This window comes from Cuculus canorus, chromosome 16 (assembly GCF_017976375.1).
Source record: "Cuculus canorus isolate bCucCan1 chromosome 16, bCucCan1.pri, whole genome shotgun sequence".
Classification (NCBI taxonomy): domain Eukaryota; kingdom Metazoa; phylum Chordata; class Aves; order Cuculiformes; family Cuculidae; genus Cuculus; species Cuculus canorus.
The window spans coordinates 2,310,951-2,337,651 of NC_071416.1; the positions used below are offsets into that span (position 1 = coordinate 2,310,951).

Consider the following 26,701-nt stretch of genomic DNA (forward strand, 5'->3'; position numbering starts at 1 on the left):
TTATGAGGTGAGGTCAGGTTTCTTCCCTCTGGTTCCTTTGGACATTCTCAGACCCAAGCAAAACGTTGTTCTGGCTGCAGCCAGTTCAATCGTGTTGCACTGCAGTGAGTGTGAGTTTAATCGTAAGAGGGTTGAGTTTCCCCTCTTCCAGGCAGAGCTGTTCAGTCAGTGTCTGGGCTGCAGTTTGGTAAAAGAAGTGCAGATGGGAACCGAAAGGTATGGATTTGTGGGGATGGAACTGGGAGAGGGCAATCACCCACTGCATAAGGCAGATGGTGACTTGCGTCTCTATTACTGGGACAAGTGGCTGAGTTTTCAGGCAGGGCAAGAGCGCTATGGGAGAGAAGGGAGTCATTTTTATTGAGATACTGGAGTGCTGTGGTCTGTGAGCCTTGACAAGCACTGGGCCCTGGTGGGAAGGCTCCCCCAGAGCTTGCATCTTGCTGGGACTATTGGGAGGGTCCTTGCAAGCCTCCTGCAGTGAAGGTGCCCATCAGACAGCTCTGGCACAGGGCATCATGCTCTGCCTGGGCACCTGGCAGCCTCTGTCATGCTGAGTCTCAGGGTTTGCCCCTCCTTTACAAGAGGTTATTCGGTAAGAAGAAGTTAAAGGTGGTTTATTGCTCTAGGGGTATTTAATGTCTATTTGGGAGTGACAAACATGTTATGCTCCATTTCACACTATTTGGAGAGTAAATAAACTCTGTGTTCTATGTCTGGTCATCTCTCTGCCTAGATGTGTCATTCCTCAGCTGCGAGTGCTCAACCCTGTTGTGACGTTTGAAAAGTGCTTCCTGAAAGTCCCCTGTCAGCAGATGCTGACCATTGTGAATGACAGCAATCTTCCAGGCTGCTACAGGGTTCTTCCTCAGGTTTGTCATTGCATCCGCCTCCTGCCCGCAAATGTTATTGAAGGGTTTATGAGAGAAAATAAACGGCTTCTGGGTAAGACCTTGGTGATAATATTCAGGTTGGTTCCAGAGTTCATATTCCTACCTGAATATAAACTCTTTGGGAAGCAGATTGTCTTCTAATCTCTAGGATTCTTTCATGCACAAGAGCTGCATGGTTGTGCAAAGCTGCTGCAAGGAGGCTGCCTGCACAGGAGTGGGTGTTTGTGGATGCAGCAGCTTTTGGACCCCCTCAGAGTGCTACGTCCATGCTGGTCTTACATCTGGCTTTGTGACCTTCTGCTTTGTCCTGGGGCTTTTTAAAACGTGTTAGATGTCAAGAAGTTTAAAGTTTCCTCTGAAGTTGGGTTTATTCTGTCCCTTATAGGAACATAAGGATGCTGCTGCTGTGCAGTACTCCAGCCCTGTGCCGTGTGGGATTATCCAGCCTTGCAGCTCAGTGGAGGTCCCATTTACACTGGAAGCCCAGGTGACGGGAGAGCACGACTCTGTTGCTTGTGTTGCGGCATTTGGGAGAAATGTGCCATTGTGCGACTCGTGCTGGGCGTGGGGACACTAAAGTGTACAGGGATTCTTCCTGGGAAAACAAGGATTTTTAGCACTCGGATGTGGAATATGACAGCAGGGATTCACAGCATGAGTAACAGCCTAGAGAAGAGGAATGATGGCATCTTCTTTGGTGTCTGACACAGCGTTTAATGATGGATTTGTGATAAGGGATAACAAGCCCAGTCTGAAACCCAGCATAGACCCTGGATCTCACACTCTGCTGCATTCTTGGATGAGCAACTGCTGCTTCACTGGGACTTTGGTTCAGGAGGACACAGGGACATGCTGTGTCAGGAACTATGCTGACAGTCAGGCCCATCATGTCTGAGAAATATCCATTCTACCTCTCTGCCAAAAGCCCAAGCCTTTTTTGTACCTCCTGCACTGGTAGCAGAATGTACTCACATGGATCCCATTGTGCAATTCCGACCTCAGGGGAATCACTGCAATGCATTACGAGAACGCAAAACATAAGCTCGGTTTTGTTCTCTTAGGTTATGCTGTCTGGTATTGATGTGAGGTCTTTATAGAATTGGGTGAAGTCTCACATGGATCTTTCCTCCGGGCTGTGAAGGGTTCCTCTGCGAGTCTGTTCCCTAGCGTTTTCTTTTCTGGTGACTGTGTGCCAGCTTCCATTTGGTGTGTGCCATCTGCTACATTGCTCCTCCTGCGTGAGCAATGTTGGACTGCAGTGTTCCTGTTATCGACTGCCTCTATCAGTCTCACAACAGGTTCGGAACAAGACTGTCTCCCAGTGTATGGAATATTCCTACACATGGAAAAAAAGGTGGTGTTAGCGGCTCAGCTTAGGCAGGAGCAAGAAGTGAGAGAGAGCAGGATTAGTAGGGTGGACTGATGAATGGGTAGGGAAAGTGCTGGGGATTTGCGTGAGACGCCGCTCCGCAGGGAAACATCTCCCTATGCTCCTGGAAAAGTGCAGCGGGTACTTCACAGAGTTTATTCTGCCGGAGTTTTGAGAACTCCGAAAGGACAGAGCCGCGCTTCCCAGTTTACACTGTGACAAAAAGGAGCTTTTCCTGGGTACGGTGTTTGTTCCTAAGGGCTGGCAGCCTTCCTCTTTAATAAGAGCATTCCTAAACCCTTCTTAACAATTCTGCTCGCATTCATCTCGGTGCTGGTGATTTTCAGGGATATCCTGTCACATCTCCGTGAGAAGAACTGCTGGTGATGTGTCTCTGCCTGGGGATTGATGGAACGTCCCTTGCCAGTAATGGGAAATTGGGGTCCCAGGATGACTGATTTTGTGGCAGAAACCTGGCAGCTGTGTAACTTATGTGCTCTAAAGTGCGACCGTTTAGAGCTGTTGTCTGGAATTTGGGGAGGGAAGTGCTCTTCCCCTTGGGGCAGTGTAAATAAACAGGCTTTTCTATGCAGGGCTGTGTTTGCCCCCATCCTCACAGGCAAATTAAAGCAGATTTTGGCTATTTAGTGTTGAAAGGAGTTCAGCAGACTTGGGCTGCTCGGCTTTCCTGTGGGATGGAATGTGCCCGGATCGCCTGAGCTTCTCAGAGGTGGCTCAGGCTGGTTTGACTCCAGCTCAGCGTTCGGAGGAGCAGGAATTGATTTGGGCTCTCTGCCTTACAGGCTGTTGGCAGCCCCAGGAAGTGGCACCAGCGATCCAAGTGGGTCTTCATCCCTCCCTGGAAGCAGAGACACTCAGAGTGGCTTCCGATGTCCAGAGTGTGAAAGGTAGCGTTCACCTTTCTTCTGGAAGCCCCATGCTTGAGGATCAACCCTGCCCCTTTGGAATGTACAACCCTCTCCAACCCAACCCTCTGCTTTGCTTAACCACCCTCATTCCCCCAGCCAGGGGCACGGCAGAGTGAAGGGATGAAAGTGTTGCACGGCACGTTGGAAAGACACAGAAGTCAAAAGAGCAGAGTTTGGTCTAATGATGTTTACTGGACTAAAGAGCTCCCAGTTTCTTCTCCCACTTCCAGGGTGTTTGCCAAGATAAATTTTCGGAATGCCCACATGAAGCGCCATTGGCTGCAGTAGGAGAACCTGGACTCCCTCCAGAAGATCAGGTGGCCCTTGAAGTGCTCTGCCAGGCCCCTTCTCACAGAGCCAGGTGAAACCTCGGCCCTTCCCACAGCCCTTGGAGGCGTCTCGGTGGGCAGCAGCAGCTCTGTCCCACACGGTGACCCTGCCGACGCCTGTGCCCCCCACTCTCCTTTCCAATGCCGGGATCCCTCCCGGCCCAGCTCTGCTATATATGACAGGCTGTGGGGGCATCTCCATGTGCACCTCCTGGCTCCAGTTCCACTGGCTGTGGTGTCCGGGTCCCTGTTGAGGCTCCCGCACACCCTGGGGATTGGGACACAAGGCAACGGTTGGATTTGAGTGGTGTTGAGGAGGAAGAGGCTGGTGGGGATGAAAGAGACACTCCCGACAGGACGATGGGAGAAAAGCTGCTTGGGGAGAGGGCACCCACCGCTCTGGAGAGGCTTTCACAAGGGCTTTTCCCACCCGGCTCTTCTCGTGGTTGCTCCCGTTTGCCCGCTCTGATCCCTGCCCTCCCCTCCCAGTGCACGGACGCAGTCGGAAACACCCGTCCGGCTTCAGTGCTGTTGGCCCGTTCCATCTCTCCTTCCTGCGGGCTCTCCCCGGGCTTGGGGACCAGGCACTGCGCATTCCCCCTCTTTTGGGCACCATGAAAGGAAGCATCGGGCTCCCCAGGGTCCCTGGGCCTCCCAACGGCTCCAGCCCTTCCCCGCAGACCCCGGCCATGCATCCAGCCGGGGTCCCGAGGCAGCATCTCCCACCGCAGTGGCGACTTCCTGCTCGGCATTGGCAAGCGCAGAGCAGGGAGCAGCTCTGGGAGGCGGCTGGTCCCGCCTGGACAATGCGTGCCAGTGCCGGGTTTGGGGCAAAGCTCGGCCCAGCTACCAACTGTCTGCCTGGCAAATCCCCTGTGCCCAGGAGGCTCCTGCCCACCTCTGCCTGCCGCATGTGTCGGGCCTTCCCGGGACGGGGCTGACAGGGCTTGGGCACACAGACATGGGAGGGGAGGAGGGATGAACGCAGCTGTGGCTGCTGGACGGGGAGCTCCCTGCACCCCACAGACTCCCCTGCACCCCCATACGGTTCCAGATTTGAAGGCGGTTACTGACCAAGGGTCCCTCGGGGGGGCTCTGGGGACAGGGGCGTCCTTGGGGTGTCCCTGGGAGGGGGTGTCTGCACATGGGGCACTGGGAGGGTCCCTGCAGGTGGGAGTGTCCTGTTCCCCCCGGGGTTCCCCCAGGCCCTACCAGTGAGCAGATGGGGCTAAACTGGATTGAGCTGGAGGGGGGTGGGGGGGCAGCTAGCAGGTGAGGGATGGGGAGGAGGCAAGAATATTAATCGATTGATAAGCCCTAATGAAGGGGATTAAAGAGGGACGAGCTGGGAGGTAAGGGATGTGTGTCTGCTTTGGTTCAGTCACGGGATGCATCCAGAGCTGGGGGTTCTGAGGGGCCTCCCTAAGGGGGGGGTTCATTCCCCCCTCCAAAGGGCTTGATCTCCCCTCCAAGGGCTTCAGTTCCTCTTCCAAAGTGTTCAATCCCCACTTAAAAGGTTCAATCCTCACTCCAAAGGGTTCAATCCCCTCCAAATGGTTCAATCTCCCCTCCAAAGGGCTCAATCTTCCCCTCCAAGGGGTTCACTCCAAGATCCTAGGGATCTCTCCCCAAAATCCCAGCTCTTCTCAAGCCCCCAGCACTGCTCAGGAGTCAGGATTCAGGTCCCAAATGATTCTCCCTCTGTACTCTGCACCATGCCTATAGTGTTCAGATTTGGGCCTCTCACTATAAGAAAGACATTGAGGTCCTGGAGTGCGTTCAGAGGTGAGTGTCGAACGAGGAGATGCAGAATATCTTGCAGGTTTAGGATCTGCAACGAGTTGGGCTCCAAGGAGCTGCTTCTCCCCTTGGGGTATACACTCTGGAGCGGATGGCACCAGCTCAGTGCCATGCAGGGAGGGTGCCCATCTTCCTTGGGAATGAGGGGCTGCTCACCAGCCTCTTCTGGAGCAGAGATGGTGGCATCTGCCTTCCTACCTGGCCACAAGGTGTGCCCACAAGATCTGTCCCGAGCTTCTAAGCCTGTGAGCTCTTCTAGGGCAGGGCTCCTCATGGCAGGCTATGTTGGAGATCAGAGGAGGCCTTGATGACTCTTCTGTCTTTCCTGCATTTTTCAGGCAGGAAAATGCCAACAGAAGGAGCAGAAAATCTCCAGGAGGAACATCCCGAGCATTTTTACCTCGCCAAAGACATTCTTACAGTAATGAGCTCCTCCCTCCCCAGGACTCTTGTTCCTTGCATCAGCAGGGACTATTTTGAGCAAAGGAATCCATGTGGGCAAAGAAACTGGTGTAAGCAAAGCCCCTGCTGCTGGCTTTGCTGCAGGCGCTGCTGGGAAGCTGCACAGCACGACCATGGCTCCTCCCGGGACACCTCTGACCTTGCTTCCTTCCTCCATAGTACTTGCAAGATATCTCCGACCAGCGGAGAAGACAGACGTTGTCCTCATGGCCATTGAGGCGATGAGGAACTCCAGCATCTTTCAGAGGGAGGCAATAAAACTCATGTGGGATGTGTTCATGCACGACCCTGCCTGCTGGCTAGTGAAGGCAGGTGGCCCATGGCCAAGTCACCCTGTCCATGAGCCCTGCCAGACTCCATCCTTCCCAAACTCAGGCATCTTGGGCACCCAAAGCCACTAGAAGCCAGCAGAGAAGGATGGAAAGGGCACCTGAGGAACCAGGGGCAGCACCATCCTCACTTGGGTCCCCTCCAGGTACCAAAGATCATGACATGCATTGAGGAAAACCTGGAACACCTCAACTTGGAGTCAGCCCGGCAGATCACAGGGTCGCTACTTTTCCTGATGACCAAACACTGTCCCAGTCAAGTGGCCACGATGTTGTTGAAGATGTTTCCACCAAATGGCAGATACCACCTTGAACAGCCTTGAGGTTTGTTCCCTGAGGGAGAGAGACTTGGAGACTCTCTGGCTGCCAGAGCCAAGAATGTCCAGAGGAGGCCACGAGGATGGTCCGAGGCCTGGAGCACCTTCCATAAGCAGAAAGGCTGAGAGCATTAGGGTTGCTCAACGTGGAGAAGGGGACACTCCAGGGAGACCTTAGAGCAGCTTCCAGTAGGGAAAGAGGCTCCAGGAAAGCTGGGGAGGGGCTCTTGGTCAGGGAGTGCAGGAAGAGGATGAGGGAATGGTTTTGAGCTGGAAGAGAGGAGATTGAGATGAGATCTTAAGAAGAAGTGTTTTTCTGTGCAGGTGGGGAGGCCCTGGCCCAGGTAGCCCAGAGAAGTGGTGGCTGCCCCATCCCTGAAGGTGTTGCAGGCCAGACTGGATGGGGCTTGGAGCACCCGGATCCAGTGGGTGCCTGCAGGTGGATGGAAATGGATGGGCTTTAAAGTACCTTCCAGCCATCCAATAACTCTACGACCGTAAAACCTCAGGACCCCCCTGGGAAGCAGAGCCTCCTTCCCACCACGCATTCGAGCCCCACAAAAGCCCTGCAGCAGCCAAAGCTGTCCAAGCCAGCCCAGAGCTCAGGGCCACACAGTTGCTGCAGAGTTTAGAGGGGAAGCAGTAAGAGGAGTGGCTGAAGCCCCTCGGTCTGTTCAGCCTGGAGAAGAGGAGACTGAGAGGGGACCTCATCATGCTCTACAGCTTCCTCACACGGGGAGGAGGAGGAGGAGCAGACGCTGAGCTCTTCTCTCTGGATGTGAGGGCGTGGCAGGAAGAGGAATCAGCAGAGGGTTGGGCTGGACATTAGGAAAAGGCTCTTCCCCCAGAGGGCGGTGGAGCACTGGAACAGCTCCCCAGGGAAGCAGTGGCAGAGCCAAGCCTGGCAGGAGTCAGGAAGCATTTGCCCAGCGCCCTCAGCCACACGGGGTGGATGTTTGAGGTTGTCCTGTGCAGGGCCAGGCCTTGCTCCTCTCCTCCTGCCCAGGCCAGCGGACAGCAAGGTCCACGTCCTGCAGGGCGGCCGCCAGCCGGGCTGCGATGGCCCAGGCTGCCCTGCTGACAGAGCGCTCTGCCTTGCAGCTCTGCCCTGCCTCGCTGGGACCTGATGTTCTCCATGCCCGAGATACTGGATAAGCTTTTGAAACAGCTGTCCCTGCACCTGCAGGACAAACAGGTAATCCAGAGGAACATGGAGAGTCTGGAAAAGTGGGCCCGCATGAGGTTCAACAAGGCCAAGTGTCTTGAGACAAGCTGGAGACACAAAGACAAGCACAAATCCAGTTTGGCTAGAGAATGGTTTTGGAGCATCCCTGAGGAGAAGAACTTGGGGTACTGGGGGATGAGAAGCTCCACATGAGGAGACAATGTGTGCTCGCAGCCCAGAAAGCCAAACGGTGCCCTGGGCTGCATCCAAAACTTTGAGACCAGCAGGGCCAGGGAGGGCATTCTTCCCGTCCGCTCTGCTCTGGTGAGACCTCAGCTGGAGCCCTGTGTTGAGTTCTGGAGTCCTCAGCATGGGAAGGATATGGATCTGTTGGAGCGAGTTCAGAGGAGGCCAAAAGATGATCCAAAGGCTGGAGGACCTCTGGTATGAGGACAGCCTGAGAGAGTTTGGGTTGTGCAGAAGGCTTTGGGGAGACCTTAGAGCAGTTTCCAGTAGGGAAAGGGGCTCCAGGAAAGCTGGGGAGGTACTCTTGCTCAGGTGACTTCAGGGACAGGATGAGGGGAAATGGTTTTGAGCTGAAAGAGGGGAGACTGAGATGAGATCTTAGGAAGAAATATTTTTCTGTGAGTGTGGGAAGGCCCTGGCCCAGGCTGCCCAGAGCGGTGGTGGCTCCCCCATCCCTGGAGGTGTTGCAGGCCAGGTTGGATGGGGCTTGGAGCAAGCGGATCCAGTGGGAGGTGTCCTTGCTTATGGCAGGGGGTGGAAATGGATGGGCTTTGAGGTCCCTTCCAGCCCAAACAATTCCATGATTCTATGCCCATGACCTTGAATTCTCTCCAGCTGGCGCAGCGCAGGAGCAAGGCTGAGGAATACTTAGAGCCTTCTGTACCTGAAGGATGCTCAGGAAGCCTTGTGCTTGGTGGCTGCAAGGTTCATTGGTGAGCCACCACCCCGGGTCCTTCTTTTGGGACATCCTGGTCTCACCATGACACTGGGAAGCAAGGGGGATCTGATGGGGCTCTGTCCGTATGGCTTGCTGCACGACACCTGAAGGGCCGAAGCTCAAATAAGGTGTCAGAGATCTGCTGTGGTGAGGAGGGGCAGCGTTGGGTTGGTCAGGGCTGGTGGAACAGGAGACAGCGAGTGTACAGGGTGCTGCCATGCCAGATCCTGCTTCAGGGACACCTGTCTGGGGCAGCTGGGACAACAGCTCTCTCCTGGCTGGGGCTGGGGAGGTCTTGGGGGGGATGCTCAGGAGTCTCTGTAGACACGGGGCCTCCTCTCAGCTCTGTTTGTTACCATCACAGCCCTTAAGCCTGCAACAGAAGATAGTGACATCTTGGTCTGTTCCCTGGCTACACAGACCATCCTCATTGTGAACCGTCCAAGGCAGATGCCAAGAGCAAAGCATGTTCTGCAAGCTGTGCGCTGCTGGGGCCTCTGAGCCAGGCAAAGGCACTGGTGGTGCCTGTAGGGAAAGAGGTCATGGAATCATAGTATCTCAGAATCATTGAAGACCTAAGCTCATCCAGCACAACCATCAGCACCACCTCACTGTGCCGGCTAACCCATGTCCAGAAGCACCACCTCTACGTGGCATGTTGGTGCTGTGTTCATGTTTGGTCTGGATGATCTTAGAGGTCTTTTCCAACCTGAAGGAGTCCATGATCTACACTCTGTCTGAACGCTTCCAGGGGTGGAGACTCCAGCACCTCCCTGTGCAGCCTCTCCCAGTGCTTCATCATTTTTTCAATAAAGAAATTGCTCCCGATATGCAATCTAAATCTCCCCTGGTGCAACTTGAGGCCATTTCCCATTGTCCTATTCCACGTTGCTTGGGTGAAGACATCAGCACCCACCTCCCCATAACATCTTTTCAGGCAGTTGTAGATAGTGATGAGGTCTCCTGTCAGCCTCCTCCAGACCAAATAGCCCCAGGTCCTTCACCACTCCCACAACCCCTGGTCTCCAGACACTTCCCAGCTCTGTTCCCCTTCTCTGTGGATGTGCTCCAGCCCCTCAATGTCCTTCTTGGAGTGAGGGGCCCAAAAGTGGACATGGAGGGGCTCTATCCAGAGGGAATCGCAGCTCCCCAACTCCCAGGGTCTGGGTTTGGGGTGAGGGGGGCTCTTTCCTGAGGGAACGGGTGGATCCACACACCCGTGCCTGCCCTGGATCCTTAGGGGATTTGAGGGTTGTTCCCTCACGTGAACTCTCACACCTCCCATCCATCCCTCCCTCCGCATGCACCTGTATCATGGGTGGGGATGGGCAGGAAAAGGCAGGCGCGGAGGGAAAGGGGCGGTGCTGTTTTGTGGTGTTGTGGGGCGAGGGGTGTTTGTGTCCAGGAAAGAGATGTGTGGGTCTGGGAAAGGGCAGAGAAGAAGGGGAGGAGAGAGGGAAGATGTAGGGAGGGGAGAATGGTGGGAGGTCAGGGTTGTGGGGCGAGGGTGTGAGAGGAATGGGTGTGATTGAGGGAGTGATACTGACAATGCTGACAAATCAACTCTCTAAGACTCATTTTGGAATTTTAGAAAGTGAACGCCCTTTATCAGACCTGGGCAACATGAGGAGTGATCTCCGTCAGTCACGTGCAGTGAGACAAAAGCTGGGGACAGAAGAGGTTTCCCACTTACATGCAGATGGATAAATTTCTCTAGAAATCTTATGCATATTCTATTACTTCCCAAGGTCTAATTCTAATGTTATTATGAAACTCTTGCTCGTTTGGAGCTGGCTGCAGCTCTGCTTGACCTTGGATTTGAGACAGGAAGATTCCAAATAGAGAGGATTACAGAAGAGACATCTGTTCGGCACAGATCATCCTTCACACAAGGTGTTATTGTCTTCAAAGAATGGGCAGTGTCTGGGAATGAAGCAGAAACCATGCTCTCAGAGGGACATTCTGGGTAACATTCAAAACCCAATTGCTTAGACAAAACTGAACTGTACGACTTAACTCTGAACTACTTGTATCAATGGGTTGAAAATATCCAGGCCTCAGCATCTCCTGGGGTGAGCGGCGTCATCTCGCAGGACGGCACAGAGGGAAAGACTCCAGTTCACAGCTCGCTATGGGGTGAAGAATTGCTTCTCCTTCTCCAGGAACGCAGTGGAGTAAAGGACTCCACTCCCAGCACATTGTGTGGATAAAGATTCCACTTCCCAAGAGACTGAGGGTCTAGGGCTCTAAGTCACACGTGCGGTTTAGTGAAGCTCCAGATCACTGCACGCCATGGGATGAAGAACTCCACTGCTGTCCTGCTGTGGGTGACAAATTCCACTCCCAGCGTGACATGGATGGGAGGATTCCAGTTCTCAGCTGCTGTGGGGGGAAGGATGCCAGCACCCAGTGTGTCACTGGGGGATGGACTGCAGCTTCCAGCACACTTTGGGGTGAAGGACTCCATTCCCACCATGTTCACGGGGTGAGGACCCCCATGGTTCACCATGTGCTGTAGGTGAAGGACTCCAGATGCCAGTGTGCGGTGCAGTAAAGGGCTCCAGGTCACAACATGCTGCAGGGTCAAGTGGTCCAGGCCCCAGCATGCAGCACAGTGAGGGACTCCATCTCCCAGTGTGATGCAGGGTGAGGGACTCCAGCTCTGAGGACGCTGTGGAGTAAAGGACTTCAGCTCCAAGTATGACCGCTATAAGGTGAAGAGCTGCCCTTCCAGCCTGCTCTGGGGTGGACTCCAGCTCCCATCATGCTGTGAGATGAAGGACTCCAGCTCTTGGGGTGCCGTGGGACTGCAGCTTCCAGCCTGCTGTGGATTGGCAGAATTTAGCTCCAAAGATGCTGCAGGGTGAAGAAATGGAGCTCTCAAGATTCGTTGGGGTGTAGGACCCATCTCCAAGCGTGCCACTTATTGAAGGACTCCAGTTTGCAGCGTGTTTTAGACTGATGGTCTCCCAGCATCGCTGCTGTTGAGGGACTGTAGCTCTCAGCATGGCGTAAGGAAAAGGACTCAAGTGTGAGCAGGCTGTGGGGCAAGCGATGCAAGATCCCATCAAGCTGTAGGGTGATTCCAGGTCCCAGCATGGTGCAGGGCTGTGCGCTCCAGCTTCCAGTGTGCTGTGGAGTAAAGGACTTGGCTGCCAGGCTGCTACTGTGTGAAGGGCTCCGTCTGTCAGCATGCCGTGGGGAGAAGGACAGCAGCACACAGTCTGCCATGGTGTTACGCACACTGAAGGACTTTTCACAGATGTGATTATTTGAGACTCTGATTTAGCAGCAGTTTAGAATTTACTGAAGTGGCTCATGGAATTAAAATAGCCAATACCTACTAACACTTAATCATCAGTTGATTAACAAAGCGATTTAAAGTTACTCAAGAATGTTTGCCCTAACTGCCGCAACTCCTGAGTCACAGAGTCTGCCATGGAGAGGCTCACGGCACTGGAAGATGGGGAAAAAGTTTTGAGCAAGACCTGTGCCAATAGGATAAGGGGTGATGGTTTTAAAGTAAAAGAGAATTTTAGAGTGGATATCAGGAAGAAATGTTTTTCTGTGAGGGTGGTGAGGCACCGGCCCAGGCTGCCCAGAGAATTGGTGGCTGCCCCATTCCTGGAGGTGTTCAAGGCCAGGTTGGAAGGGACTGTAAGCAACCTGATCCAGTGGCAGGGGGGGTTGAACCGGAGGACCTTCATGATCCTTTCCAGCCCAAACCTTTCCATGATTCTGTGATTCCTCTTACATCATAGAATCATAGAATCATAGAATAGATTGAAGGGACCTTAAAGGATAAGGGATGAGAGAAGGTTTGTTGGTTGTGCTTTTTGTTCCCATCAAGTCCATCTGGTGAAAGATACCATTTTCTACTAAGGAAACTTATTCCACCTGTTGCAGAAAGCACTGCAACAGTTCAGACAGTGCAGAGAGAGGCTGGATGGGCCTCTCCATAATTCCAGTTGTGTGTGGAATGCAAGCCCTTGTGACTTTGCCTTATCCCAAATAGGTATTGCTGGACTTGCTTTGCGGATAGAAAAGTTGTCCCCCTGTGGTATCAGACCCCTTGCCTGGTCCTTGGCAGAGCTGCATTTAGATGAATGCAAATTTGTGACCTTCAGTGGTCTCCATGGTCCATCTTACGTGTTGCCTCTGACATGGGAGGGATTTTTTCTCTAAGAAGGAAAGAGTAAAATGTTTTGGGCTGGTCAAGGCAATGTGGAAGGTTTCCTCTCTGTGGCCTAGTTGGGAGTCCCCGTGCTGCTTTGCAAGGGGAAGTGGCAGGGCTGTTTCTGTGGAGGAGCCCAGAGGGGACACTCTGGGGGCAGGAGTGGAGCAGATACCTTGAGAGGAAGGGTGGGGGATGTGTTCCTTCCCGCTGCCCCACTCTTGGTTCTAGGACATTGCCCGGATATGATGGCTGTGGCTTCCAGAAATGCTGTAAGAGTGGCCCTGCAGGCTGTGAGATCAGAGTGTGAGATTCCTGCAGGCCCTGCTGGAGGTCCCAGTTTGTGTCCTGGGACTGCTCCTGGCTTTGCTGCTGCCTGGAGGCAGAGCCATGCTGGAAAGGCTGCAGAAATTGTGGCTGTTTCTGCTGACATCACCGTTTCTCAGCGTCTGCAGGGACATGAGAGGTCCCAGACTTAGGACAGTCCTCATGTACCATCTTTCCTGACTGCAGATGGATTTCTTCCCAAGAAAGGGAGCTGTCACCAAGATTTCATCTGCTCCTGCTGTTTACTGCCACCTGAAATCCACCTTGGCTTCTGATGGCCTTGTTATCTTCCCCTCTGCTTTGGAGGTTTCCCCCCTGCTCTCGAGGCCTTATGTTTATTACAAAGCTGATCCGTCAGGAGCAGGGAATGTTTCTCTCACGGAGGATCTGCAGGAGATGTTAGGGGCTGTTTTATTTTGCTGGGTCTTTGATGTCTTGCTGGTTGCTGGGATGTGTGAAGGATGGGAAGAGGGTTAATTAAGAACCTCAGGTTAAGAACATCCCCAAAGAAAGCACCCAGCCTGGTGCAGCCATGGACTACTGTGCATTCCTGCTTCTCCGGGTGGGAGCTGATGGAGCTGCAATGTGCGGTGCAAGGACCATCAAAATAGACTTGCAGGCCTTGGGACGGTTGGTGAGGGAGGTGTGGGGAAGACAATGGATGCCATATTCTTGGAAAGAGTTCTTTCCCCCTATGCACTGGGCTGGTGGGAGCTCCCTGCTGGAGCTGCGTAGGCATTTGCAGCTGTTTGGAGACCTGGGCTCTCGCCATGTGTTTGGGGTCTCCCTTCTGCTGAGCTGGCAGGCACTGCACTGGATCGGGGGGAGCGCAGGCAGGCACTGCTCCTCTGGGGGGACCAGGCAGGCACTCAGCATCCCTGGGTGCCCTCTGCCTCGTGTCTGCCATCGTGTTCCGTAGCCCCGCCCCCCTCTCTGTGAGCTCTCTGCCCCGAGTGGTGTTGAGGCTCACCCGTTGCCCTGGGAACGAGGGCAGTAGCCCACTGGCAGTGAAGCTTGTGGGAGTGTGTCCCTGCATCCTCCAAGAAGTTGGTCCGAGTGGCGACTAGACTGCTCCAGGAGTGCTCGACACAGGTTGTCCAGCCTTGCCGCTTGCCCAAAAGAGGGGAAATAGCTCAGGGTTTTGCTTCCATGAATCTCAACCCTGCAGCTTTAACGTGTTCTGATTATGAAACAGGGTGGGGAGGGCTCCTGATCTTCACTAAGGAAGGGTGCCCCAGCCGGGAGACACGGATAGCCTTTGTGTCTGCCATGAATGGGAGTCTGCATTTTTGAAGTCCCATTTTTTCTTCTTCCAGGTGACTTGAGACATGGCCGCTGGCGAGATCCATTGGTCCATGGAGTCCACCAGAAGGGCTGATGGATTCCAGGGCAGAGTGGCAGCACCTCGTGGTCGGAAGCTGGTCAGAGCGGCAGAGAAACCTCTGGCAATAAGTACCTGCGGTGTCCAGGTAGGAGCTGTGTTCAGGCTGGGGACTTCCCCTGTGTCCCTCCTCTGCCCACCCCTCCCATTGTCCAGCAGTGCTATGAAGCCAGACACCAGCTCTCATCTCTGTGCTGCTGTGCTTCTGTTGGAGGTGGCTCTTGTCGGGCAGTGGAGTTTGGGATCTGCGCTGCTTCAGCACAAGTCCAGGGTCTTGCCTGAATATGCCACTGGAGCCAAATTAAATGAATATCCTGGGAATTGTGCTGGAATAGCTGGAGCATGAGCGTGTGCTTCTTTGCATCCTCTGTGGGTGGGCAGTAATATCTGCTGTCCTGATGGCACGCTGGCCAGTGCTGCTCTGGCCATACTGGCCCTCCAGGAGGCAGGCGTGTGGCTCCTGCCAACTCTCTCCAAAGCTCACTGGCTCAGTCCAGCAAAACTAAAGAAACAAATGCCTGAAGAGCAGAGATCCCCAAAGGTGTCACATTGGATCGTAAAGGACAAGCTAATGGGACAGAGGCGCTTGGTTAGAGCACATGTATTCCACTCTGTACTATTAATTTACTGTCATTAACTATTTCAGCAGGGATCTTAGGGGATTCCAGGATGATCCTAGGGGCTGTGACCACAAATTATTCATCAGTGGCACTTGCACAAGAAAAGCCTTTCTGAACCAATTTCTGTGTCTCTTGTGTTTCAGCCGACTCCCCCTGCCTTCAGGAAGGGGAATTCCCTCTCCATCGAGCAGAGTCTGGCTGGCACTTACGAGGTGAAGCTGCCCCGGATCACCCAGCTTGGAAGCAGGAGTGAAACCTGCCATGGAAAGGTAACCTTTTCTCTGCTTTTCTCTGCTGTTTGATGAGAAACTTGCAGAGGATTTGTGCTTGTGCAGGCTTGCCTCCAGCTCGTTCAAAGGCCTCAGTAACCATGTCCTGTTGTCCTGTCAAACTGCTGGGGACAGTGGATTCTTTCTGCGGGGGAAAAGAATCATAGAGTCACTAGGCTGGAAATTACCCACTGGATCATCGAGTCCAACCATTCCTATCAATCCCTAAACCATGCCCCTCAGCACCTCATCCACCTGTCCTTTAAACACCTCCAGGGAAGGTGAATCAACCTCCTCCATGGGCAGCCTGTTCCAGTGCCCAATGACTCTTCCCGTGAAAATTTTTTTCCTAATGTCCAGCCTGAACCTCCTTTGGTGCAGCTTGAGGCCATTCCCTCTTGTCCTGTCCCCTGTCACTGGGGAGAAGAGCCCAGCTCCCTCCTCTCCGCAACCTCCTTTCAGGTAGTTTTAGAGAGCAATAAGGTCTCCCCTCAACCTCCTCTTCTCCAGGCTAAACAACCCCAGCTCTCTCAGGTGCTCCTCGTAAGACTTGTTCTCCAGCCCCTTCCTCAGCTTCGTTGCTCTTCTCAACATACTTCTTGTGGTGAGGAGCCCAGAACTGAACACAGTATCTGAGGTGCGGCCTCACCAGCGCCGAGTACAGAGGGAGAATAACCTCCCTGGACCTGCTGGTCACACCATTTCTGATCCAAGCCAAGATGCCATTGGCCTTCTTGGCCACCTGGGCCAATGCTGGCTCATGTTCAGTCGGCTGGCGACCAACACCCCCAGGTCCTTCTCCTCCAGGCAGCTTTCTAGCCGGACTTCTCCTGGTCTGTAGCTGCACAGGGTTGTTGTGCCCCAAGTGCAGGACCCGGCAGTTGGCCTTGTTAAACCTCCTGCCATTGGTCTCAGCCCATCGATCCATCCTGTTCAGATCCCTTTGCAGAGCCTCCCTACCCTCCATTTTTCCCTGGTGAATGTTGAGGTCCAGGTCTGTACTGGGCCAATACACATAACCTCTGCTGAAGATGATGGGTCCTGCTGGAGTCAGCTCCCATCTTGGCTCCCGTGCCTAAAGCACAGTGCTGGGAGAAGGCTGGAGCAGGACACAGGGGCACAACCCTGTCAGTTTCCATCCTCCTCCTGAAACAGCCACCTCTTGCTCCGATGTGGTCACTGTCAAATGCCTGCAGTCCTGACTCTCTCAGCGGTGGCAGCTTTGGCCTCTGAAGGCTGTGGGTCCTGTGGTAATTCCTCAAGAGGAAACAAAACCAGTTGCATTAATAGTTTGTGTTGGAACAATGTGTAGGACCCTTCAAAGGGTGTTAGGTTGGTGGGCTGCAGGGTGCTGCCAGGTAAGCAGGGGGTTCACCCTGGGCAGAGCGAGATGCACGTGCTCTACCTGGATCAGCGTTTTCTCAGATGTGTGTTTAAAGCTGCTTTTCCCATGGGAGTGTAGTCCTTGGGTAGGTGACTGAGGTGGGCTGTTGAGTGGAAAATTGCTGGCAAGAGACCTGTAAGAAATGGGTTAAGGATTGCCCTGGACTGCACAGGAGGTTGTGAACGCATCAGACGAGTGCACAAGGAACTGGCAGCATGCTGCAGGCACCGGCTTCAGTGGGATCAGGATCTCTGTGGAGGAACAGGAGACCTGCCTGTGCCTTTAGAGGGGGAACAGCACAGCTGCAAATGGGGAGCCAAAGCAGGGAGGAATTTTCTCAGAGTAATGCCTTTGTCAACACTTGCTGTTAGTGTATGTTTTCAGATGTGCTTCTGCCATGGTATTACAGAAAACAGCAGTCATAGACTACAATAAAGCTCCCATCTAAAGCTTGTGGAAAAAAGAGATGCCAAGCCTAAACTCACTGAAGTTGCCCAATAGTGCTGTGAGGAGCTGAATCTAATCACCATCCAGCATTCACCTCACTTGTCGTTTTCCTTAACACGAATGCCTTTTTCCTTAACCGGCATCTCCTGGGTGCTGGTTTCAAGGCTGTGTATCAAAATAGATATTGGGGGCTATGCGGGACTTGGTGCCTTGGTCTCAGAGTAAAGATTATCCCAAAATTGTTTCCCATGGAGTTTCACGTAGGTTCTTGGGTTTCACTTGCTCCTTGAGTGCTCTGGAGCTGTGCGACCACATCAGCACAGGGCTCAGCCAGAAGTAAGGGCTCATGCCTTGCATGTTTGGAGAAGGAAACCTCTTGGAGAAACACCTCCCAGTGGAAGTTTTTAGATTGAACCTGCTTAAGGTGGTCCAGAAACTGTTAATCAGCTCAGAACATGGGTGGGTGAGCTCCTGGTTCCCCAGAGTGTGCCATGCGGATATGCTCACCAGGAGACTGTACTGCACTGGAGGTCATGAATCTTCCTGCCAGCAGCTCAAATTCTCACTGCTCTGTGTTGTGTCTTCAGTCCTTAGCAGCTGACCGGGAGCAGAGCTTTCTCCAGCCTTTCCCATCGGAAGTTGTATTTCAGGACTTCGTTCCCTGTGAGGTCTATGAAAAGCTGCTGGTTCTGAGGAACAGTGACAAGGTAAGTGCTGGGATGTGGAGGTTTGGTGTTGTGCTGGAAGAGGAGAGTGATGCCATTCCCGTGCTGCACAGCACAGCGAGTTACCTGCTGCAGCACATACAGAATAAAAGGCATCACTACAAGCAGTGGAAACAGACTGACTTGGCAGAAGGAGTGGGAGGCCCTTAGGGGGCACTTTCGGGTCCTGCTTAAGCTTAATTCACTTCTGCTCAGGTTTTTCTAAGCCAATGTAAGGCTCTGCTTTCCCTTTGGAGAAGCACAGTGCATCGAGCGAGGTGGCCTTGAAGGTTTCAAACTTTACTTGAAAAAAACAAGTGATCATTTTGAGATTTCGCAAGAAAGCTGAGAGGGCAAACTTGAAAAATGTCAGTGATTTTGTTCCACCGTAAAGAGGGATATGGGGACCTTTGCAATGTCCCTGAGGGAAATGCTTGAGTAAGGCACGTGCCATGAGCAAATGTGTGCCCTTAGGGGGCACTTTTGGGTCCTGCTTAAGCTTAATTCACTTCTGCTCAGGTTTTTCTAAGCCAATCTCCTTATTTCTGAGGTTCTCTCTGTTTTCCCGTGTTCCTCATTTTATTTTTCTTCAGCATGTTTTCATTCCCAGTAAGCCCACAGTGTCTGTGGTCTCCTTCTCTTTCTGCTCTGCCTGCGTGGCTCTGTAGCACAAGGCTTGACTGCCCCATTCACAGCTGGTCTTTTAGAATGGAATTTCTTCCTTGCCCCAGGATAACAAATACTGTTTATCTTTCAGAGGTTGCTTTTCCCCTCTGGAGGCATGACTGTGTGGATGCAGGCAGGCACAAGCAAGCAGGTTCTTTGGGCTGGTTGATGACGTGATTGTGTCTATGTACTGCTGGTGTCTTCCCTGCTTGGCACTTCTTTCCCAGTGGGGCATTGCCTGGCTGCCTCTTCCCTAGAGCTCTTTGCCCAGGCAGAAGGGATCCAAGTCCGCTATTGTGTGGTCTGTACATTTCCAGAGTGAAAGATGCTTCGGAAGGGTGGCTGAGGAAGGATGTCACTGGGGTATGGCCAGGTGTCTTCTCCTCATGTTTCCATGAGTAATAAATTATTTCATGTCTTTCCTGCAGGTTCCTCAGCTGGTGAAGGTCATCATGGAACGCTCACCGTATTTCAAGTTGTTGATCCCCAGTGGTGTGTACCGTAAGATACCACCTGGCCTGACTGCAACTTTCCGCATCCTTTTCACCCCTGAGGAGAACAAGGTGAGATTGGAGGCCCAAGTTGGTGCCTTCAATGGAAGCTGAACCTGTAGGGCTGGATCCGGAACAGGGCACCTGGTGTGGGTTTTAAGGAATTGTCCTGGTTTCAGCGGGTTGGGACTAGATCTAGAACAGGGGGAAACTCTTTCCCCATGGTGAAGATGATGCTCTCATAGGCTGAGACTCCTAAATGTTTCAGATTGTGTTTCTCCTTCAGCACTGGGACATTTAGGTAATGTCTGCTGGCTTCAGGGATGAGAGAGTCTGCTGCCTGTGGTGGGGTGGCCTCTGGAGGTGTTGGTTTCTAGTTTTTGTCCATTGCTGCATCTTTATAGGTTTGCTCCACTAATGATAAACGCAGACGTCTGTTTAAAAGTGACCTGTAATTTAGAGGACCCAAAGTGAGCCTGATCAGGGCGGGGACCACCGCCTTGAACCCTGGAGCCACTTTTATGTCCATAGTGTTGGACTAAGCAGTGAGACAGCTGAAAACGGTGCCTCAAGCCGTCACTGGTTTTGCACACTGCTACATCCCACAGCCTGCTGCGAGCTCTGCTCCAAGCTGTGGCCAGGCAGAATGCCTGACATGGTGCTGCAGCCACTGCAGCAGGGACTGGCAGGCTGTGCTTTCCCTCCCTGCGGTTCCTTGAGCCTTCATGAGGGAAAGTGCACACGGGCAGTGCGCACACCAAGGAGGGGTGTTGATAAGATGTTTAGCCATCTCTCTACTCAGTGCTCTGGGTTTAATTGTTGTGGAAAATACTAAAGAAACAGATGCAGAGAGCTTTTCTCTTTCCCATCTGGCAGCCGCTTCCCTCCATCACCCTGGGCTGGAGCAGAGGTGGTGCTTTTTATACCCTCTGTTTCCAAGCCTTGCAGCTGTACTCTCCCCGAGCATACTTGCCTACCTGCGATCCAGCTGCAAGTCTAGGGGAGAGGGAGTGCTGTGCCTGTGACAGGGAGGCAGCCTGGCACAGACACTCTGAGCTCCAGGTGTCCTCAGCTCTGCAGGATGTTACTGTGCTGCCAGCGGCTTTGAGATGTCCACCTGGAAAAGCATGTGTAGGAATAAATAGGCAGGCACAATCTACAGGCAGGCACATCACCGAGAGCCTGAGGGCAGCAGTCTTGCTGTGCCTGTGTCTTCATAAGCGTTATTGCAGTTGCTCTGTCCGCTGGCACCTATTCCACGCCAAACGTGTCGTGCTTTTGCTCAGAGGTTTGACCATCAGTGCTGTGGTCCTGGCATGTCTGATCCTCCGTGCTGTGATGTGAGGGGTCAATGCTGTTCTCTGGAAGCTCGTTAATACAGAAGGGTTTAGTACAGGGCATGGAAGGGAAGAAGCACCTCAGGGAAACAAAACCAGGCAGCATCCTGCTATCTCTTAGCATGGCTCTGTTGGAGGGATAACTTTGAGTCAGTAGATGTTTCTGCAGCAGTCCAGAGGTGTGAGATCTCTTTAGATGTACCTGTTGGCTCATCTTTCACTTGCTGTTTAGATTTGGTTTAACATCCACAAACAACATCCCTATGATTAACTTAGTTAGTATTTAGGGTAAAAATTATGCTGGCCTAGGGCAGTTCTCTGAGCAACCAAGTGACACAAGAGCTTAATCTCTCTGAGGAAGGCATTACCAAGTACACTGGTACCTTTAAAATATGATTTATTAATGATAAATAATGTTCATTTTTGGGGTGGGAGAGGTAAATCGGTGCTCTTCCTTTTACTTCCCTCAAATACCTCTGTTTGTTGAAGTTTCTTATTCTCTTTACCTCCCCACTGATCTGAAGCTACTTGCATCCTCCTCTGCCTACCTGGCATCTGGAAGGGAGAGATAATAAAGAAATATGGCATGCCGAGAGCTGATAAGGCATGCAGCTTTCAGCTGGATTTACAAAGCCTTTGTTACAGTAGTGTGGCCAAAATAACAAAAGAAGCAAATAGCATTGTTCCTGTGCTGGTGCAGTCTGAGGAGCTGAGCAGTCCATGGCATGAATTACCCAGAGAATCGGTGCTTTAAGTTTGTGTGGGCTGCCCACGGCTTTTATTTTAGAGGATTTAGGCTGTAAAATGGAGTACAGAATTGCTTATTCAGAAATACCTGCTGAAAATGAAACACTCTCCTGAAATGTGATATTCAGTTATGTGGGTCTCGTGCTGCAGTTCCCTTCCTGGTATTTTGCCTTCTGAATATAAGAATCTGAAACCTTTCTGACATTTCGAGTGTGACTATTTGAATTGTCTAGAAAAAAAATGTCCTCCTTTATTCTTTCTGCACCTTGGATGTGACAGTGCCTGTTACTTCAGCCTTAAACCCCAGCCGAGCAGGCGGATGGTGGGTGCTGGGTGTTTGCCGTTGTGTTTGAGCAGTTATCGTGTCCAGCTTGTTCAGTATTTCACCAGGGACTGACCGTCAATTGTGCATGTGACAAAGTCTTTGAATGTGAGCCTGAGCGTCCGCTTCCGAGCTTCAGTGATTTTGTTGCGCTGCTGGGACAGGAGCCAGTGCTGTGGCACAGCTGGGTTCTTAGTCATGCTTTTGATAGTCTGCAGTGGGGATTGAAGCAGGTTCTTTTTACTGCTGTAATCCCCTACATGGAATCAGTCTGGTTGGATGCCTCAGAATCAAAGCATCAGTTAGATTTGTCTGGTTCTGCCAGCTTGCTGTGAGAGCAGGTGGATCCATGGGGTTGTTTCTTCCTTGCAAGAGAACCACCCTGTGCAAGTCCTGCTGCTGGAATGAAAGGTCATTAAGGTAAAAGGTGCTGTTGTGCTATTGAGTGCTGTGGCTGCAGTCTTAGAAACAGTAGGTTTCCCTCTGCCATGGGGATGGTGCCAAATGGCTGATGCTGAGACTGTTTCTTTCCCCACAGGATTATTTCCACCAGCTCACCTGCATTGCAGGAAAGGAAAAGCTTATTGTGCCGATCCGAGCTATAGGGGCTCGACCTGTCCTGGACTTCCCTGACCAGCTGCACTTCTCCGTCTGTCCAGTCAACTACAGCACCGAGAAAACACTGCTCATTCGTAACGTCGGTAATCGGGAGGCCCACTACCGCATCAGCACTCAGAGGTAACGGAGCTTGTCTCTTCGGTGCAAAATGCTGTTGTATGATAATGTAGTTGGTAAACAGCTACAGAAAGTATCCAGAGCATCTGAGCTGCTGTGTTGCTGCGGCTGGAAATGGGCAGGACATGGGCTCTGCTGTTCCTTACAGTGTTTTAAACAGGATGCAGCTCCTGACAAAACACTGCAAGCTCCAGTGAAGGTTTATACTGCAGTGACGCCTCCAACACAGCATCCAGCAAGGCTGATTCTGTTAGATTGAAAGGGAAAAGGTAGGAAGGTACCTTGGCTGCCTTTGGGCTGTCTGAGTTGCTGCATTGCAGTGACAGCTCTGTGAGCTCGGTTCAGGCAGACCAAACACTGTGTTCAGAAGGGGGCAAGCTCTGGGATGGTGGAGGAGACATTTCAGAATGTGTCAGCAGCTGTGTCTGTGTTAGCAAGTGCAACCAGTGATGGGCGATCAAAGCAGTTGGTATTGAGGCCCTGAAAATAAGACCGTGTCATCCAGAAGCTTTATTTTGCAGTAGATTTGGTCTGGTCCCTGGGACCAAGTATTCTTAAGCAGAATGAGCTCCTAAGTGGAGATGAGCAGGCACTGGCTTTAAAACTGCACTGCAGCCCCAGAGAGGACTGCTAACGAGTGTGCAGGCAGAAGATGCAGCAAGTACATGGTGCACAGATTGAGGGCCTTTTTTCCAGAGTTTTATCTCTACCAGATGTCCTGGAATGTGCTAGAATATGTTTGTAGCCAGCTTGCAACCTCCTGGCCGTCAGCACGTTCTGAAATGCTTACAAAGCATTGCCAGGCAAACCATGGACCCCATTGTCTGGGGGCCATGCACACATGTTCTTCCTATGGTGCCCCCATCAAACGCCTGGCGTGAGTTGTGTTGTAGGCAGCCCGCTTTGCTCCTTTTGGCCTCAGAAGGCCGTCACCAGTTTTCCAGTTTGCAGATCTGGAGACGATAATGCTTCGCTGACACCACGTCTGCAAGGAAACCAGTTCAGTTGGCTGGTAGTGAGTAGAGAGTTGCTTGGTCCCAGAGGTCTTGTAGTATGAGCTGAGGTCGGGGCTGCAGCAAAGACCCGCTGTCTGCTGGGGCCAGCTGAGTGACCTCAGTTTCTTTCCCAGGAAAAGAGGGCTCAAAAGAGGACCTGACTTTTCTCCCATGAACCGTGAGGGTGCAAGAGAAGCTTCCCCCAGAGCCCAACAAGGCTGTTGAAGCAGGATTCTCGGATGCTCTTTGAGTAGGCTGCTGCTTTTCACTGTTGGAAATACATAGGCAGGAACTTGTAAATCACTCTACAGTTTTCCTCCAGGTTTTCCAGATCTCGTTGTCACCACCAAACTAAATAGCCAGGAAATGTCTGGCAATGTGCTTATCAGCTACTGACTGATGCAGCATGTGGTGAATCTTGCTTGACAGACATTGGAAGAGTTTCTGAACTGCTTTGTATTTCAGTCCTGCTTTGCCTTAACGAAATTAAAATTTGCCTTAATGAAATTAAAATTTGAAATTTCAAACAAAAGGTTTAAATAAGCAGCATTTTATTCTAATTAGGTTCCTTTCATTCAGCTTTCTGTTTGAATACTCTGAAGTTTCTGTGTTTCTGCTCCCTGAGCCAAGCAAACAGTTCCCGAGCTTGGATAACAGCCCCGAGTCCCAGAGTGCGTTGCTTGGGAATACAGAGAAATAACCGTTAAACTCGCCTCGATAGGCTCCTGGTAATGGTGCTTCATTTAGCTCAGATTTAATCATTCAGGCTGTAAATTGGATTCTCCTTTTATCTCTCGTATCCGTGATGTGGTGTCTCTCTAATCTGCATCGCACTCCTTCAGATTTTTGTGATCGTTCCTTGTTCAGAGCAGCTTCCATTGCAATGCTGATAAAACTGTCCCATTCTTAGGCTCAGCTGGGCTGTTTTCAAGGTAAAAAAAGAATGCTGCAAATTAAACTGCAATTATTCTGTGGTCTTCAAGGAAAGCAGTCAGAGTCAAGTTGCATGTGCAAACAGCTCTCAGCACTTCTGTGCTCTTCAAAAACCATTCCTGATCATATTGCTTGCGGGCGGGCTCTGGAGCCTCACTGCAGAGAGCTGGATGGAGAGTATGGGAAAATGAGGTTGTTTTACACCATAGGATCTTCTGAAAGGCTGGAGCCCTTCAGAAAGGAGGGTCAATAGCTTGGTTTCTGATTCTGGATGTTGCGGGTTTCTGAGGACTGTGGTTTGATTGCTCCTTTCTTGCACAGTTGAGCTGAAGTGACCTGGGCTGCAAAAGGCATATAGTCCCCAAGTCTCCCACAACAGTGCTGATATCTCTCTTTGTGTTGCAGCCCTTTCTCTGTTAGTCCCTCCGCTGGGAACCTTGGGGTTGGTGAAGCCACACAAGTAACGGTGGAGTTTCACCCAGTGAAGACGGGGGATCATTCCGGGTCCCTGATAGTTCACTATGACACAGGTAAGTGCCGAGCATTGCTGCACCCTCTCAGTGTCCTTTGACAGAGCCTCTGTCCTTTGAAACAGAGCCCTTTCTAAACAGGATAATGTTAAGCTTGCTTTGCAAACCGCTCCTAAAGCTTTTTCTTTCAAAACCTCTGCATGTTTCAGTGCCACAAAGAAGCAGATGAGAGGCAAAAGCTGCGTCCTCCTGTGTGTGCTGTGTCACTGTGTGTTGGCCCATCCTTGGGGATCTTGGTTATTTTTAAATGAACCAGGGATAAAGAAGGAGAGCAGGGAATAACAGAGGCATTATCTCTCTAACTTTGAAATGCAAATAATAAAAGGCTGCTGAAATAAATTGCTAAAGTGAAACAGAAACATTTAATCAATCAGTCTTAAAAGCAGCTGCTTCTTGCAGGCGTAGAGCAGGGCACCAGGCAATGTCACCCAGCCTTGCGTGGCTGCTTTGTCCCGCACTAAGTCAGTCTCCTTGTGACTCGCTTACAAAAAGCAGCTGCGTTGCTCTTTCAGAGCTACCAACAGACTGCTTATTATGAAAGAGCAAATGAGCCATTTGGGAGGTATTTTCCATGCTTTGCTCTGTATCTGTGCTGTTCTAGACTACTATCATTGCCGTTCATCGCCTGAACATCAGGTGATGGTAGCAGAAAGGGTTTCTGAAGCCTGCATGCCAAGCACACCTTCTGATATGGAAAAGGGGCTGCACTCAGGAATGCTTGAAGGTCTGGTCATGGCTTGGCCCTTCCCAGGCAGCTTTTAGTGCACCCCATGTGGTTGTAGGAGAGTAACTTCATGGAGTTAGGTCTCATTTAAATCAAGTCAGTATTCATAAAGCTTAGATATTCTTGCACTTCTCAAGTGTGATGCCCAGGCTGGCACAACAAACCCAGTGTGCAGTCATAGCATTCACTGTAACCTGACAGCATTGCACAATCTCAGCATGGGAGGGTGAGCTTTGCTCAGGGACACCAGGTTAAGGAGATGTGTGACAGCTTCCCTGACCTGTGGCAAAAAAACCCACCAGTCCCATAGCACCCAGCAACAGTAACACGTGTGGCAGATGCTCCGTGCAAGTAAAGGAAGCTACTAGAGACAGGTGCTGCTAGAGAGATGCAGGGAATTGTGGAAGGAAAGCTGTCTGCTCAGAGATCCCTAAAGCCTGCCTCCCATTAGATTCCTGTCCTCAAGAAGCACCTACAGTGGTATTGTGGGTGATCTTCAAGGTGGAAGACCAGATTCTGTGCTTGTTTGTGCGTGCCTGCTGTGCCCACGCAGCCCTGTGACAAGGTTCTACACTGCGCTTCTAGTTCTACAATGTGCTTCTGTTGTGGGTACTGAAAGTCCTCTGTGCCAGTTCTTGTCATTGGTCACTGCATCCCTGGGGATCCCTTTGTCAGCACAGGGAAATTCAGTAATTAGCAGAACCTCACTGAACTTGTGCTTGGCTGACCCTGTATACTCAGATGCTTTTGCTACTGTTGGTAGTAAGTGTAATTATGCAGATAATTTTCTTTCAGCGGCCCTGCAGGGCTGTAATGCAGAAGCAAAAGGCTGGGGCCATGGCTATGCTGGCAGCAAATGGAGATGACAGTAGCAGGAGTGAAACAATTACTCATGACAGATGGATGGGTAGGAGCAATAACAGCCTTCTGAGCGAAGAGCTCTGCTCTCCGTGTATTCTCAGCAAGAAAGTAGCAGGGCCTGTCCCTCTTCTGCTGCTTTTGTAGAAGGGATGAGAGCGAGGCAGAGTCTTCTAATAGGCTGGGCAAACAAAATGAATCTTGCTTTCCATGCTGCCCAGATATTCCAAATTTGAATGTCATGCACTCCTAGAAATCTATAAAATCTAAATTCAGCAAAGAAGGTGCGGCAGGGATAAAGTAAAAATACCCCCCAGTGAAGACAAAATGAGTGGGGCACAGTTCTCTTTTATTCAGTCTGATCCATCTGCCTACCAGCTTCCTACTCTTCAGAGCAGTAGTTGGTGAAGGAAGGTACCGGCTGTTGAGCACTAAGAAAGTGTTCTTCATAAAACCCCAAATCTGTTTGGAAGTCTTGTTCAAGGGTTTGCTCATCCATT

General features: G+C 51.7%; 1 protein-coding gene across 1 annotated transcript in view; it reads left to right on the forward strand.

The window, feature by feature from the left end:
- LOC128853848 (hydrocephalus-inducing protein homolog) overlaps positions 1 to 26,701 on the forward strand; it is a 67,624-nt gene that overhangs the window by 12,861 nt on the left and 28,062 nt on the right. The window contains exons 6-11 of the mRNA XM_054081839.1: positions 737 to 872; positions 15,203 to 15,328; positions 17,747 to 17,866; positions 18,958 to 19,092; positions 21,965 to 22,164; positions 24,495 to 24,619. Of these exons, the coding sequence (XP_053937814.1) occupies positions 737 to 872; positions 15,203 to 15,328; positions 17,747 to 17,866; positions 18,958 to 19,092; positions 21,965 to 22,164; positions 24,495 to 24,619 (842 nt within the window). The remainder of the gene's footprint in view (positions 1 to 736; positions 873 to 15,202; positions 15,329 to 17,746; positions 17,867 to 18,957; positions 19,093 to 21,964; positions 22,165 to 24,494; positions 24,620 to 26,701) is intronic.